Raw genomic sequence first — 17,733 nt, forward strand, 5'->3', positions numbered from 1 at the left:
TCCAAAGAAACAATAAATCAGAACTATAATTTTTTTTAAAGTATGGGTCTATAATTGATGTTAAATATGGTCTTCGATTACAGGTAATCCCTAAAAAGAATTCAGTTTTTGACATGTTTCAATGGTGCACCATCCCTTCGACCTTTATACATATACTGAATAAACTGGAAGTGCTGTGATCATTGCATGGCTCAAAAGCCCACTCCCAACCCACCCCATGAGAAAATAATGTGTAAGGGAAGCATGACTTACGTCGAACTGCCGGATGGACACGCCCAAATGTATAGTATATAACACCACTTTAACTGAGTTTCTGGCATTAAAGTGAAAAAAGATCGTTAATTTATCAATTTAAAATGAAGGTTAGAAAAATGGAGACAATTACTGAGTTATTAATTTCAACAAATGGTTAGTAAATCGAAGCTGCACTTCAAATATATTTTAAAATAAACCTAGACAGAAAAAATAGGCGACGCTCACATTGCTCTCTCGTCATACCAGTATTGGATTTCTCGTGTCTCATGCTGTAACGATTTTGTGTACACATCCCAGTTCAAATAAATATCTTGCAAATTGTCTAGATATTAGCCGGGATTATCACCCCAATGTTTGATTATTCCACGAGGGAATGTTAGTAAATATGAACTTGTAGATCTAATTACAATACCTTCATTCATCTAGGAACAGGAAAAAAATTGGTCTGGCGTAAATTTTGGCTTTATGAAGGCCAGAAGAAAATGAAGGTGGGGGAATAATCGTGTAAATTAGTTACCCCAATAGGTGTGTCCATTTAAATATGTAATATACATATACAGGAACATTAAAAAGGTGAATATTTACTAAACAGACATGGGCCTGACAGTATATTGGATGTGTTTAATTGTGCTTTCACTAGGTTAGTGCACTTTTCAATTGTGACTTGTTTTTTCGGGAGAGAGAAGGGCATAAATTAATTGTTCTAAGAAAAATTATGAATGTACATTTTTGAATTTTTTGCAATAATCAGAAAAAAGTGTAATTCATAAAGAAAAAAAAAATGTTTATTTCATAATCTAATACTAGTATATGTCTGTAAACTTATTTATATGTACATGTGAAACATATGGAGTTAACGAACAATACTGAAGATCAGAAGTCCATTTAACAATACAAAATCAGAGCAGATCAAACACGGACCTCCAAAACATCAGAGGTGGGATCACAGGCCATGGAGGAGCAAGCATTCCCTGCCACCGGTCACACCCGCCGTATGCTCCTTGTCATGATCGGGAAATAACGGGAAAAATCCGTCGCCAATTCTGTGTATTAATATTCAAATGGATTAACAATTAATATGAAAAACGTCAGTCAGCATTTGACTCAACGATAAATTGAATTTGCTGACAAGGTCATTGTATCGACTATACAACTTTTAAAATGATGACTTTAAACGAGTCTGCTGGAATTCTTGTTTCATAAACGTGTTCGTCAATGATTTACCTCATTTTAGAAATTGTTCATACGTAGAGCATGCTCTTGCGTACCGAATATGTGTATAAGCTCGGTTTGCTTAAATTATTTTATTAAGATAGCTAGGAATAAAAACTATCAAATGAAATAAATGGTGATAACGAACAGTCTTCAAGCTAAGAGTCCATTAAACAATACAAGTTTTGGAGCAGATCAAACGCAGATCTCTAAAACATCAGAAGTGGGATCAGGTATCACGGAGGATGGAGCATCCCCTGCCGATCAGTCACATCCTATCAGGACAAAGAGAACACGACAAGTGGATGTGACTGGTCGGCAGGTTATACTAACTCCTTCAGGGCACCCGATTTCACGTTTAATGTTTTAGAGGTCTCTGTTTGCTCTACCCCAACATGTGTATTGTTTAATGGTTAATTGAGCTTGATCTGTTTTCTATCTCCATGTGTTTCATTTAATCTTTGTTCACTTATCACTTTACAACCGCATCAAACAGACTGAAATATATGCACCTGATTCCTCATTATTTTAATACAAATCTCGGTTAAAATTTCACAAAACTGGATATTATCACACTTTCTGAATCCCTTTACCTATACACGAATATCTGATTTCATGGACATAAATGCAATAACAAGTAACACGAATTATTTTCAGTACGAATATAGTAAACTGAGCTCGTAGATAGATTAACCAATAAGTTAAGACAGAAACTTGCATTTTATGATAAAAAATTACTTAAATGAGTCACTCAAAATAATGTTATAAATTAACTCGTTTACCGAATTTTCCAGTTATCAAGAAAAGAGACAAAATACTTCCAAATCAGCAAACAAAGCATCACTGTAATAAACCATATAATTTAATTGCAAATTATTTTATCAAAATTGATTAATTGGCAGAAGTGATAACCCAAAAAGTGATAACCCAAAAACATTTTATATTAAATCAAACCATTGAAGTACTCATTTACCTAATAATTTTTTAAAGATAAAACAGAAATAATCTCAGCCATTTATTTGTTTCCAATTATTCTCCAGGCGTAATTACATTTAACGTTTAATTATATATAGCTCGAAAATGTACTTGCTTGAACCAGTAATGATACTTGAGAGATACTTGAGAAAAAAACTTGGGTACATGCCTGACTTTCTAAGATTTCTTCATAACATGCTACTAAAACTGAAGGGGGAACTCTTTCAACTATTTCAATACTAGAATATAAATAAGTGTTTTGCTCGGCCTTCAATTCAACATTAAGTATACTAGTAATTCGACGACGTTTTATCAATTGAAAATATTAATTTTCACCAGTAAATTGATTCGATATACCGGGAAACCTTTTTGATTTAACTACACTGTAAAAAATAATAACTAGTTAATGTCACGAAGAAAACTAGCAGATTCGCTGTCCATACAATCACTACCTTAATAGTAGTTTTACCAGATATTGGTATATTTACTAGATAGATTAGTAAATTTAGAATTGATGAGTAACTTTCACTAGGTATCTAAGTATCTATACGACCCCGCTCCACAACTCACAATCTTAACCAGTAAACTGAAAGTTTACTAATCACGACCAACGCTTTACGAAACACACTAGTTGAATTCACTAGGTTTTTCTTTCAGTGTATAGAAGAGACGACAGAGTATCACAGATCTGTTTCATATTTATTTTCCTAGAAAAATAAGTAAATTGGTAATCTAAAAATCAAACTTTATTATAAACATAATTTCCGTCGCCAACTTCCCATATTTATGTAATAATATGTCATAATTATTTGCATTTAGGGTTCAGGTTTTCCAGTTGATTCGATACGCAAGAACATGCTCTGCGAATTAACAATTTCTAAAATGATGCAAGCGCTATCGCAAATAAGTTGGATTTTTTTTAAGCCAACGTTTCGCAAACTCTATCGTCGATTTAATGACCGTGTCAGCAAATATGATGCGACGTCAAGGAACGAAAATGTTGACTGAAGTTTTTCATACAAATTTTCACATTGTATTGTGTACGGATTTTTCTGTTCTCCCGATCAAGAGATCAAGACAAGGAACACACGGCGGGTGTGACCGGTCGATAGGGGAAGCCCTCTCCTCCATGGCACCTGAACTCAAATCAACTGATGTTTTTAGAGGTCCGTGTTAACTTTGTACAAATTTGTATTGTTTTAGTAGACTTTTTTTGTTTGATTACTCTTTGTTATCTTCGAATTTCCAACCACGGAAAATACTTTTTAAAGATATATGTTGGCGTGCTTATAAATTAAAACTTTTTATTATTATTATATTTTTTACAAATGCCATGCGCAAAAAGTGAAACAAAATTAAATATCTTCATCTTGTAGAAAAAATTCAATGGATGAAAAACAGAATTGATTTTAAAGATCATTTCATTACACAAACGAATTTCTTTCCAGAAATTTGGTTTGTACCAAAAATTGATGGAATGACTTTTAATAGTGACATAGGCAACAATAAATCAAAACAAAAACAAAATGAAAGGAAACAACGGTAAACAGATTTCATTAAGGTTATTGAAACCGGATGAAAACATAGAGCCAGCTAAAAATGGACAAATGATGTACATGTATTTTTAACGATTTATACAGACACAAACTAGCTCTTCTTATCATTCTCCAGCACACCTCAAGAGGCTGAAATTGTTAAAAGCCTTTAATACTATTGATGTTATCTTTATATTTGTATTACAGATCCCACATTGGAAACACTTGTCAGTGAGTTCTCATCGAACACTACTGTGTTACTCGGAAACGATGCCACACTTTTATGTACCATTAAGTATCAAACGGAGGGGAGTATTGTTTTGTGGAAAAAGGTAAATGATATGTATTAAAACAATTGTTGTCATACTTATTGTTAGTCCAATATTTACACACCAAATTGACGACATATTTCCCGTTATTTCCCGATCATGACAAGGAGCACACTGCGGGTATAACCGGTCAGCAGGGGATGCTCACTTCTCCATGGCACCTGATCCCATGCACCTCTGATGTTTTGTAGGTCCGTGTTTGCTCTGCTCCTATTTTGTATTGTTTTACGGACTTCGGACTTCTGAGCTTGAATACTGTTAGTTATCTCCCTATGTTTCATTTAGTGTGATTTCATTTAGATAGGATTTTTAGATGTCAACAAGCAACTAATCAATATCAATTTAAAAGAATACATTTTATTTTCTTTGAATTTTGTTTTAAGTACGTGTTTTGAGAACAAAAATTATACATGTGTGCTTCATAACATTGGGTAACACATTGATCCTGAAAATTTTTTCATGAATTTGACTTCAGTTTGTTGTTTTAATCAGATTGACTGGGGATCGAATATACTGACATTAAACAACAAAACGACTCACAAGGAGAAATACGAAGTGGTGGATCAATATAATTTAATGATCAAAAGAGTTGGGTTCCAGGACGAGGGACTTTATGAGTGTGATACAGGAGAACAACGTCTGACAGTGGCCTTACAGATAGCAGGTGCGCGAAATAGATAGCAATATTATTTTTATCATTTATTCCAAGCTCTCTGATTGGCTCAAATTTGATCACATGATTTAGTATATAACAGCATAAAGACTTGAGTTACTATTTTTAGAATCTGAAATGCATATCGACTTAATGTTTCTTAAAATGGAGATAATTTTTTTTTTTGGTAAAACAAAAAAATAGTACTTATCAACTCATCAAGTATGACTTGATGTATCTGGAAAAAAAATATTTACTACAACTTCTATTATTATTTTTTCATGTTCCTTAATTGATGAGACGTAACAATGCCTTGAAGCCTTGAATTAGGATCTACTTTATATCAAAACATATTGGATAACTTTGTCAAAAATTTATACAAAACGTAATCAAATAAATTAAGTATTTTGAATAAGCAAATCCTCTAAATTACTCCATCAATATAAAGGAAACACATGAACATTAAATAGCTTATTTTATTTTGATCTCTAGTCTCTAAGCGTTAAAGAGAAAAGACTCCTGCCTTGTTCCCATTATTTTCAAATTTTGTTTTGTCAATCTATGTAAAAAATAATATAACAAATGTAGCCCTTTAATTCGGTCAATCCATAGATATATCGACTTCACAGAAAAGAATATCGACCTCGCACTTCGTGCTTGGTCGATATGCTTTTTCTGTGAAGTCGATATATCTATGGATCGACCTCATCAAAGGGCTATATTTATATGATATCGAATATTTTTATATTACTGCTTAAATTTCATTAACGTTCTAAAAATTCCGTATCCCAAAAGGATGAAATAATATTACTTACGGTAACAGATAATTGAATAAAGTTAACGTTTATTGCCATAGTTATTTGGTATATTACATCATGTGGGAAAAAAGGAATGACAGCTTATCAAAATTTTGAATACTTAGAAACTCTGTAGACAACAATATTACAGACAATGAAATTTAAAACATTTTCAGTGTGAATACTGTTAAACAATTTACACAAATAATAGTGCACATATACCCCTTGTAACAGAAAATCACCCAACTACTTTGTCTTCTTAAAAATCTTTTAACCAATCGTTATTTCTGCATTTTTCAAAGCTTTCGGTTTTTTGCTAAAATTCTTGATATTGATTTGTTTCAAATTAGATTTAATAAAGTATAAAGAGAACAAAATTCGTTTTGAATGGATTATGAAAGTAGACACAAGTCCCATACATTTATACTTTTTTGTTCACATGATTAGAAAACTGAGTCTTGTAAACTTTATTAGAGACTTAGGATTTGCAATAACGACGATTACAAATGGGTCTACATGCATCTTCTGGCACCATCAAAACTCTAGTAATCCTCCAAAAAGACGCATGGCGTTACCAAACAGATCTTATGTAAGACCATGTAAGGCAGATCTTATGTAAGACATCTAACGATATGTTCTTGCAACAGAATCGAACGTCTTAAACCTTAATATCCATACTTTGAAAAATTGCACGAATTGTCCTTTGTATGAAAATCACGGTCTATCTTTAAACGGTTGAATACAATTAATATAATGAACATTAATGTTAGTTAAATTTAGGCAATAAGGGTTCTACATATATATGTGGATGAGAATTTCCACGTTTTCTTGTCTGCTGACCCTGGTCCTTGTAATAAAATGTTAAGAAAACGAACAATTACCATGCTTCTTCACCAAAGATTCTGATAGACGCCATCTTAATTAGAAAAAATTCCTACGAAAATGAAATTTAAACTTCCTGGATAAATAGTATGGAACATTTTTTTTTTTTTTTGCAGTTCCAATGACAAACATGTCCGTTCACTGGGACGTACCTGTGCCTTTCCAGCGGAATGCATTCGTCAATTTGACGTGTGTTTCTATAAATAGCCGCCCTCCCGCGACGTTACGCTGGTTCCGTGGAGCCCACGAAGTCTCCCACGCGTCAGTGAACAATGAAAAAACGACGCGGCAAAATGGTAATGTTTATACATTTGCTATTCATATCATTTGTCATTATCTTCTAATGAAAGTGGAAGTTACCAATGTGTCTCAAGTTATGTCTGTCAAAATGCCATTATTGTTTGTTTTCTTCTTTTTTTTATGAAAGAGACATTTTATTCAGTTATCTAAATGGAGTGTAGTAATTCGGTAGATTGTCTTTCTGCAGGTTATGGGGACTCTTCCAGCACTTTAGTCGGTCAGGTTTCCTCCGAGGACGTACCTTATGTTTGTATCGCAGACCTACCAGATAACCCGAGTGTTCGGAAAGAATTCCTATTTCCACCATTAATTGGTCAGTCTTTATTATCAAAACATATCATTTCTCATTCTTAAATGACGCAAATGTACTTTATTTAAAAATATCAATAGCATTTCATTTTTCTAGCAATTATTAGACCTTATCACGAGTAAACACCCACTTAACAAATCAAAATGTTTGGAATGAATTCTTTGAGACGTTTTTTTTAATTACTGGATACTGATACTTTTATAACAAACATTTTAATGGCAATTACGTTAAGCAAATAAAGATCAAACTTTGTATTTCTTTAAAGAAAGTAAATATATTCTTGTGCTAAGTTTATTCATCGTATGTTTTAATGCTCTGAACCCATCTTAAAAAACCCAAATTATTTTAATTTTGCTTTTAACATAGCCAAGTTAAATGTGATGAAGAATATGATAATAAAATAAATTGGAGACAGAAAATGATTCTCGTATGTAAAAAAAATAGAATCGTAGTAATTGGATGGCTATTACACATTTTAAGCAAATTGAAAAAAGAAGAAGGACTTGCATTAAAGCAGATACAGATTGGATTTTAATTTACATTGACCCCTTTTAATTAGTTTCTCAATCCAAAGAGAAAATGAAACTAACCATTATCAAAATGATGAAATATAGAGAAAACAGCCTCAATCCATTTTGAAAACAAGAAATTAACCATTATCAAAATGATGAAATGTAAAATGAACTCGATAAACTATATGAAAACAAGGCAAAAGGAGCACAAATCATCAAAATGGATAGAAATGAAAAAAATTCATCTTACTTCTCAAGACTTGAAAATAAACAATTAAAAACGTTATTAATAAAATTACAAATGCTGGTACTACTTTTGTAAACACAAATGAAATTTTAAATCAGTTGTGTACTTTTTATGAAAATTTATACTCTTCAAAACGATGTACCAAGTGAAAGTATCCAATCATATCTAGAACAAACAAATATAATATCTATTATGTCAAGGAAGATAAAAAAGATTGTAAAAATTTCCCACTCTGCAAGAATTTTCAGAGGCAGTGCTTGGAATGAAAAATAATAAATCAAGGTCTTGATGGCATGCCTGTCAGTTTTATAAAATATTTTGGAAAAACATTCGTTATTTTTTGTTCGAAGCCATATCTAAAATATATATCGACGAAGAGCTTACCTCAACACAGAAGTGTTCAGTGCTCTCCCTTATACACAAAAAAGGTGAATTAGATAAGTTAGAAAATTACCGACCAAACAGCCTCACTAATTGTGATTACAAGAATTGCATTTGTTTTTGCGAAAAGACTACAAAAAGTGATAGACGGATTAATAAGTAGAAATCAATCAGGTTATATAAAAGGACGATATATTGATAACAATGCGAGACTGATTCTTGATATATTTGACTATTGTGAAAACACGGATACGGATGGTGTACTTTTATTTGCCGATTTTCAAAAACATTTGATTCAATCGAATGGAATTTTTTATTCAAAACATTAGAAAAATTCAATTTATAAAAATTTTATTAAATGGATAAAAATTTTATATACAAATCCGCAATTCACTATAAAAAACAATGGATCAATTTAAGTGCAATATAACAAGTTATTTACATTTCAGCATTATTATTTTTATTTGCAATGGAAGTTCTAAATGAAAACATAAACAGTTCAGATTTACTTAGAGGTTTTAAACATGAAAACATGGAAAATGAAATAAAATGCATACAGCATGCAGATGACAGTACCTTTTTAAAGGATATAAACTCTTTGAAAAATGCCATAAAAATAATTGAAAAATTTGGAAATGTATTAGGAAGTCAAACTTAATTATCAAAAACAGAATGTATCTTACTGGGGAAGCTAAAAAACATGTTTAAAGATAATATTATATGTAGGAAATGTTAAGATCAATATAAATACTGTAAAATGTCTTGGAATTTATATTGGACACAACAAAATAGAGTGTAATGAAAAAAACTGGCTATGTAAACTGAAAGAGTTTGAAAAAATTCTGGACTCTTGGAGAAAAAGGAAATTAACTATTTTCGGAAAGATAATTTAATAATTATTTCTAAACTTTTATATGTGGCAACTATACTTGAAAACCCAGATCAGGAAATTATAAAGAAGGTAAATAAAATAATTTTCTGTTTATATGGGAAATAAAAAAAGAATCAAGCGTAAAACTCTTATCAGGAAAATATCAGAAGGGGGGATAGGTATTAGGACTTTGAAACCAAAATTAAAGCCTTAAAGGCATCATGGGTTACCAAACTTGTTCAATTAAACAACTTTCAAACAAACTGTTAAGTGCTTGTTTAAGAAGATGTAATATAGATATCCCTTATTTGTTGAATACAAATATAACTAAAATACAAGACTTTAAAATTAAATGTCTCCCACTGTTTTATAAAGAAGTAATATGTGCATTCAATGAATGTAAACAAAATAATCAGGAAAAATTCCAGTTACAGAATATATGGTTTAACAAAAAGATAACTTATAAAGAAAAACACTTTATCTTTCAAACTGGATTAAAAGTGGTTTTAAATATGTTATGATCTATTTAATGACCAAGGGTTTAAAACAATAAATGAAATTAAATAAAAAATTAATATGTTCCCAAAACTACCTTTGTGAATATATTTTTGCATTTAAAAAACATATTCCAGAAATAAACCTACAATGTAAAAAAATAAATGTAATCCACAGCTTTTCGCTTCAACTTTGGACATTTTAAAATGTTGCAAAAATCTACATTCTTCTTACAATATTCTATAAAGAAGTAATCAAAAAATCCTATAATGGAAAACAATTGTAATGTAGAAAGGACATTAAGTGAATTTTTTTTGCTGTATAGGTAAAACCAATTTGGAGTAAAATAACATTGCTTTTAAACATAGATGTGTCATGGAAAGTTATAGTCATTGGTTTTCCAACGTATTGTAATAAAAATACCTTCATTTTAAACAATACATTGTCCTTCATTGCCTTCAAAATATATAAATATAAAATGAAATGTAGACTTTTAAAAGGATTGAATTTTGAGGGTTTATTGGAAAAAATGCACTTACTCAGTTTATTTCATAACAAAATTATCAAAAACTATTGTATTAATTTTGATATCATATGAGAATGAAAAAAATTATGAAATTATATATTATATATTGAAAAGGTGACCTGGCCTTTGGTGAAAATTCGTTTGGTCCTGTGAAATGTGTGTTAACTGTCCCCCTACGACTATTTCTTATGTCTTTTTTTTTCCTTAATGCTATATGTACATGAAAATGTAAAAGTACAAGTATGTGGAATATTGTATTTTTTATATATACAAATAACTGTATTTTTTTTTCAATAGATCTAGAATGTCTCTTCAGTACAAGTATGTGTAAATTGTATTATTTATATATACTAAATCTGTATTTTTTAAATATATTTTTTGAAGTGTGGACATATATATGTATATCAAAAATTAAATTTAATTAATTATTTCCATCTTAGAATGTTACATTAAATTTAATTTTCTTTCAGGTAATTACCACCAGTTTTTTTTTGTTAATTATTATTGAAATAAAATTAAAAAAAAAAAAAAAAAAAAAAAAATGATGAAATGTCAGGTACTCAGCCTCAATCCCAAGAAAACAAGAAATTAACCATCATCAAAATGATGAAATGTCAAGTTCTCAGTCTCAATCCAATGAAAATAAGAAATTAACCATCATCAAAATTATGATGAGATGTCATGTACTCAGCCTCAATCCAAAGAAAATAAGAAATTAACCATCATCAAAATGATGAAATGTCAAGTACTCAGCCTCAATCCCAAAAAAAAACAAGAATTTGACCATTATCAAAATGATGTTCTATTTAATTAAATTATTCCAAGTTAACTTGTTTGTCAACAAATTGCTTTGTGCTTAGAGTCTGTTCATATGAAAGTGTGATGAAAAGATTAAAAGCAAAGAAAACAGACGTTACATAATTAGTTAGAATTATTGTATTTTCGGTATATAAATTTAATAGCTTCATCTCAAGTATGATCGTCGTCATCGATCATTATGTATATATAACTGTTATTTTATGTTTCAGGTGCATCGGCTCGTCCTACCAGTGAATATTTTGTAACTATTGTAATAACAATTTATTCGCTATTGTGTTATACAATGAAATGGCTAAGTATCATATAAAAATATTTATTTTATCTAAAAAGCAAGCACATACATGTATCAAATAAAATGCATCAATATTATGTCATTAACAAGTTATTTACATTTAACGTTCTTAATTTTTTTGCGCTGTGATTTCAAATTCCATCGAATTGAAAACTAGCTTTTTCAGCTTAGGAACATGGAGCTATGGCACAACTGAAAACTACGTGTTAATGAGCATTATTTTTAAAATATGATCTTTTTATATTCCTTTGTCAAATTATGATAGTTATTTACATATATTTGTGTATTATGAAGACATTAATTATCATTTGTCACTGGCATGCATATTGCGAATAAATGGTGGAGATAATATTATATGAGGAAAGCTAAATGGAAAACTGAAGTTATCTTATAATATTTGTTAGTTGGCCTTTGTTGTCTATTGTCAGTAAAACATGCAATTATGAAAAAAAAATTGTGTCTTTTATTTAAACTCAAAATAACTTTATAAATATAAGTGAATGTCGAGTTGAAGGCCAATTTTTGTTATGTAAGGGTTTTGAATAAATTCTTTTCCAATATAAAAACAGGTACATATATTGAGTGTCGATTTATTCGAGGATTTATTTGCTCCGTGACTACATAAATTGTTTATCGACTTACCAGCATCCTTTGAATATCAGCTTCAAACGACTTGTATATCAAATCGAAAGATACCATTAACGCTGACCGGATAAGAGGATGTAAAAAAATTCTCGTTTCGTTTTCAATGATGTGAAGGTCTCTTCCTTCCAATGTGTAAAATAATCAATCTAAATCATTTTAAATTATTTTTTATACATATATCGCATATTTTCTTTTTTATGCTTAGAATGTTACATTAAATTTAATTTTCTTTCAGGTAATTCTACAGAGTTTTATTTTTCTTGTACCTTACATAGACTAAAAAGAAACCATTACATGTACATTTCTATAAACGTGTTGTATTTCTGATTTTTATTATCATTTTTTTATTTACAAATAGACCGACATACAAACACGTGCAAAACCAAAAATTACCTCATTATCTGATGTTTCTACTTCAGCCTTTAAAATAAAAAAAATGTTTTAAAATTGTTCCAGTTATATTTTTTTTTGTGTGTTGGGCACTCTGTTTAGACGTGACACAAATCACATGAGCGATGCTTTTCATATGATATCTGGCGCTATGACGTTCCATATAAGGTTGAACATCTTCGTTATCTTTATCTCCCTTACTATAAACATTGCGAAAGAACAGTTTGGGTGATAGTGACGATTATAAATACGGCAAATATGAAAATAATCATAAAGTTTAATCTTTAAGTGTTAACTGCATTAGGTTTCAACGCAAATAAAGAATGGTGTTTTCTCAGCAATAAATTAAATTCTGGCACCCAAAAACTGAGTGACTGATATTCTTTTACTGAGTATACAATAGGTTCAACTGGCATATATAATTTCTGTTTTTTTTTCATTTTTTGACTTGGAAAAAAAAAACAATATGTAAATGTAATTTTTTGTTGGGGAAAATTATTTTTTTATGAATATTTTTCACTTCATTCTTTGCTTTTTTTGAAAAATAAACAGTATAAGTTCCATCTTCCTCTTTTAAGCAAGATATTGCCTTGAAGCAAAGTTAATTAAATTTTTTGCGCTTTGGAATTTTATTCTGACCCAGATTGATACATGTGTCATGATTTGATTTGAACATATCTTATTGTTTAATACAACAGGATCAGAAATGTGTCAAGATTGCTATAGTTGTTTCAAGGTCAGTGTAGCATTTAGATACCTTAGATAGCCAAGTGTAATTTAATTATAAAGCACAAAACGTTAGTGACCATTTATCAGATGTGTCCTGCATTGCTAATTTAATACGATCTTATATGTTAATTCCTGAAAGTATTAACGGGTTTGCTGTTGTGAAAACAGATCTACAAGAAGCCTCTTCATTAATTAGCATCTTTTTTTCTAATTAACATTAAAATGACAATTTTACTTTGTTTTACTTTTATTCAATGGAATCTTCCAAAAGAAATCAATCTGAATTCTACAGCTTTCAATTCTCTAATCAAACACAAAACCTTGTTACATACTGTCACAACTCGGTAGAACACACATTAAGAACTACTGGGGTATATACTAAGTACACTTCTACAGTGTATATACTCTAGGTGCACCAAAATGCAAATTGTTCTGTCTCATTTGATAAAGACCAACTGCCTTATTAAATTTTTGTAAAAATATAACAACTGCTTGTTTGAAATTAGATTGTCTATTTCCAAAATACGTCATTTAATTAAAATTTTATTTGAATCTACTCTAGTAATTTGATTGAAAGATGTTCAGCAAGAATGAACATTTTGAAGCTCTTATATAGATGAACAGGGAAATCTGGACTCAATAAAAATATTCATAAAATTTATAAGAGAGGAACAATTCAGTCAACCATGAATTTTATCGATTAAAGTTTGAAGATGTGCATCGGAAATCCAGTTGTATCATTTTGCAATATGCCATTTACTTGACATTATTTATTCAAATATACAATGACACGTATATCTATTTTATAAAACTTAAAACAGAAACACTCCATAGTCATAAAAGAATATCATGTCAGTTCCTTTGTTATTATTTGGTTAACTGTTTCAGCTGTATTGAAAAATTTCTGTCTTAATTGTATAAGACACCCTGCCTTTTTTCTGTTTATGCTTTTATGTTTTTTTAAATTCTTGACTCAATCTATGTATAGTTAGAGGGAATGGTTTAAAGATATGAAGCTTCCTTTTCTCTCAATAAAAGCGTTAATTATTTTAAGGGAAAAAAGATGAATAAGATAAGGTCCTGTTGTTGTCGAATATTTCGGAAAAATGACAAAAAGTGCCAATTAATGCTGCTTTAATATTTTACATGACCATTTATCTAAAAAATCAATCATAATCATCCTTCTTATAGACCATTAAAAATAAGATTTTTAGCAGAGGAAATCATATTTATCTGATGATAACATGTAGAATAAGGGCTGTTTGTTTTATACAAATTTAACAGATGATGCATGATAAACTTTAAAGAGTTTACTAAGATGAAATATTAATATGAAAAACAAAACAGTCGCCCGCTTGGCGAAGTGGAAACTAAGGAAAAGTTGTATTACATGTACCAAATTCGAATTCACTCAAATGAAAATGTATAAATCGATATCCCGCTTCGCAGTTACTGATGGAATGACAAAGTTCCTTTAGTGCCCAACAGCCCTGAGTGTCCAGTATATACCTCTGGAAATTCTCCCCCTCAACCCGCAAGTGGTTGCAGCTCAAATTGAGTGAGAAATTTTCAAAAAGGACGTTAAACAAATAAACAAAACAAAAATAAGTAATCTGACTCAAAAGTTCATAAGACCAATACAAAATGGCAGCAGAGTAAACACTGAAAAGGAATTGAGGTAAATATACTCGTGATCGGTCATAATAATCGTGTGAAATAATTGTAATTTAAAAAAAGAAAATTGGAATAAAATCAATGTTGGTATTGGCAAACACAAGACGTATTGATTGATATTGTATTTGCTACGTGTAAGAAGATTGTTGTATCGACTTACCAGTATTTGTCAATAGTTAAACTCTTTTTTGAAACTGTATTTGAAAATACATAGAGTATGTTCTTAATTATCAAATCGACTGGAGTCAATATTAAGGTGATAATTAAGGATATTTCTTACATAAAAAAGGGAAGTTGACGATGGAAAAAAAATAATCAAGTTTATCATGAATTTTAGAATTTTTATCATTAGGGTGGAAATAATAATTAGGTTGTTACAAAACCATCTGCCAAAAAGCCAATAAGAACAAACAAACATAAATAAGACAACCTTTACTGTAAAATTACAAGTACAATCATTTACGTAAATGCAAATAAATTGACATTTATTTATTGAATTAGTTCATGTAAATTTCAGCTTGATATACCGGTTAGATGATTCCAAAATTATAATTTGTGTAATATCTACACATTTGGTGCAGATGGAATGCTTTGACAACAAAATGTTTTTTTGATGAAACAAGGAATTTTCCTCTGAAAAGGAGAAAAAAAAAAAACGATTGAATTAAATACCTCTTAATCAAAAAAGAAATCATGACAAATGCCACGTATTTTTTGGTCAATATAAAAGATATTCTGTTCCTAGGAAATGCTGTGTACAAAATTACAGACGAGTTTGATTCCAAGCACCGTCTAATCAATCAAATGAACGACTCAAGAAGAATTAAGCCGATCTTAACGAGAGAGAGAGAGAGAGAGAGAGATGTGGAATTTGGAATTTCACTCAACACGAGACGAACTGATGTATGATACATTTCTACTTTTTACCCAAAACATTTACACGTGACCCCAGTCATTGTAAATTAAGATCAATAACATCAAAGTAAAATACATAAATGATCATTTAAAATGATAATACATGTGCATCATTCCTTTTTTTAAAAAAAAATGCTATTCATGGAGAAGGATATCAAAGCTTTGTTTTTATGTTAAGCTGGATCACTTTAATCTTCTTTGTCCTTAGTGTCAGCATGCAGATAGTGTAGTGGACAATGAATGCTGTAAGAGACTAAAGAATGAGAATGTGGGTTAAACATCATAATGTAGGATATGTTTAGAATGTATACTAATTCTGTGGACATAGTATGACATTTTCTAAAGGCAACTGATTATTGAACATGTAAATGCAGTTTTACTCAGAAATGCAAATTGCATACTGAATGAAACATCACTTTTCGACCTAAGAAGCTGTGTCCAGCATAAATTCTGCCTGATAACCATATTGCAGGTTTGATTGAACCACAGACAGATTTAAACAATTTCCTAAATCACTGGACTCATGATTCGCAGGAACACGACAAGAAGAAAGATAAAGTATATTTTCTTCATGGCATTACATACATCTTGACACATAAAGGCCATCGAATATCCACAAAGTTGTACTCCAATACTTCTACCTTTATACCAAAGTGTGAATCACTCAGTTTTACTGATGATGCTATGTGATCACGTGGCGATGTGATACACTTAAGTTTCCGGATCATGACACTATGGTTTCTGATCCCTATAACCATTCTCTGTAACTGATGACGTAGTGTACATACACAGTATGCGTGACCTTTATTTTTTTTCTTGCGTATCAAAACGTTCCTTGAAGAAAGCTTTGTAAAATTGATAAAAGGTATATAACTGGCCACAAGTGATTTATTTTATAATTTTGCTAACTGTAGCTGAGTATTTTGTTTGTCTGTTGCTCAACGTCACTCTTGAGAATTTTTCACTTGAATGGAGACGTTGCCCGAAATATCTGACGTTTTCGAGGCTTTTTCACGATTTTGATATTTTTCGTGCCAGGAAAACGTCAGATACCCGGTATTTCGGACTAATGGAGCACTAGTCAGTGGAGAGCTGCAAATTGTGTCCTGTACTCAGCACTGATGGCCATTGAGCAGTGACGCGGAGGGATCTTTTTTCATGCTAGCACCTATTGCGACATGGGACCTCGGTTTAAAGGGTCTCAACCGAAGGAACAGTCTCCACGCCCCACATTCGGATTCGAACCCGCGACGTAAAGATTGACTCCTTACCCAGCGACTGTAGAGCAGACGCTCTAACAACTGCGCCATTGTAGATGGGTACATAATAAATGAATAATAATTATAACAGTTACTTGATCCTAAGAGCTTTATCAGTCTCGTTGACGGGCGTAAATCATCAGATCAGACGAGACGTGACGCAATACGGCTATTCTGATCAAGTTTATGTTATAATAGCATATATAGAAAGATAACTAAATTTTGTCTTTAAGGATAGACGATATGTGCCATAAATACTAGAATCTCTGTTTTTGTCTTCATTATGTATGAAAACTATATTCAAAACTTTTAATTTTCTGATTTCTAAACCGGTTTCTAACTCTCCTTGAAAAGTTGAAACACTGAAAAATTTGATATTGTCAAAACATTTACCTGATATGAAAAACTCTTCTCTGGTATCTTGCACAAATGCCTGATAAGGTACCTTAATATATTGTGAGTAAGCATGTTAATGTAACAAAAAGCAAACTCTTGGGGAAAGTATCATCTCGTTTGTTAAACAGTTAGCCCTTATTATCTATAGTCATAAAAACCTATAAATATGAAACAGATGTAGTGTTTCAGGTGTCCTTAATTTAAATTTCAGTAGGACATACCTAGTTGACATTTCAAGAAAGTAAGTTTGCACGTTAATTGATAATAAATATTTACGACATACTTTAACTTAATGTCGAGTTGAAGACCACAGCATTTTTTTTTTTCATCTTATC

General features: G+C 30.7%; 1 protein-coding gene across 1 annotated transcript; it reads left to right on the forward strand.

Annotated features, from left to right (window-relative positions):
• Window positions 1–850: 850 nt before the first annotated feature.
• LOC134245472 (kin of IRRE-like protein 1) lies at window positions 851–11,420 on the forward strand. Its single transcript, XM_062727750.1, has 6 exons — window positions 851–895; window positions 4,185–4,309; window positions 4,799–4,970; window positions 6,754–6,933; window positions 7,125–7,250; window positions 11,308–11,420. Exons 1-6 carry the CDS (start codon window positions 871–873, stop codon window positions 11,403–11,405), a joined length of 726 nt encoding a protein of 241 aa, XP_062583734.1. The 5' UTR covers window positions 851–870; the 3' UTR covers window positions 11,406–11,420.
• The last annotated feature ends 6,313 nt before the right edge of the window (window positions 11,421–17,733 follow it).

The sequence above is a fragment of the Saccostrea cucullata genome, unplaced genomic scaffold (genome assembly GCF_032062105.1).
Source record: "Saccostrea cucullata isolate Sc308-1 unplaced genomic scaffold, CSIRO_AGI_Scuc_v1 ctg923, whole genome shotgun sequence".
NCBI lineage: Eukaryota > Metazoa > Mollusca > Bivalvia > Ostreida > Ostreidae > Saccostrea > Saccostrea cuccullata.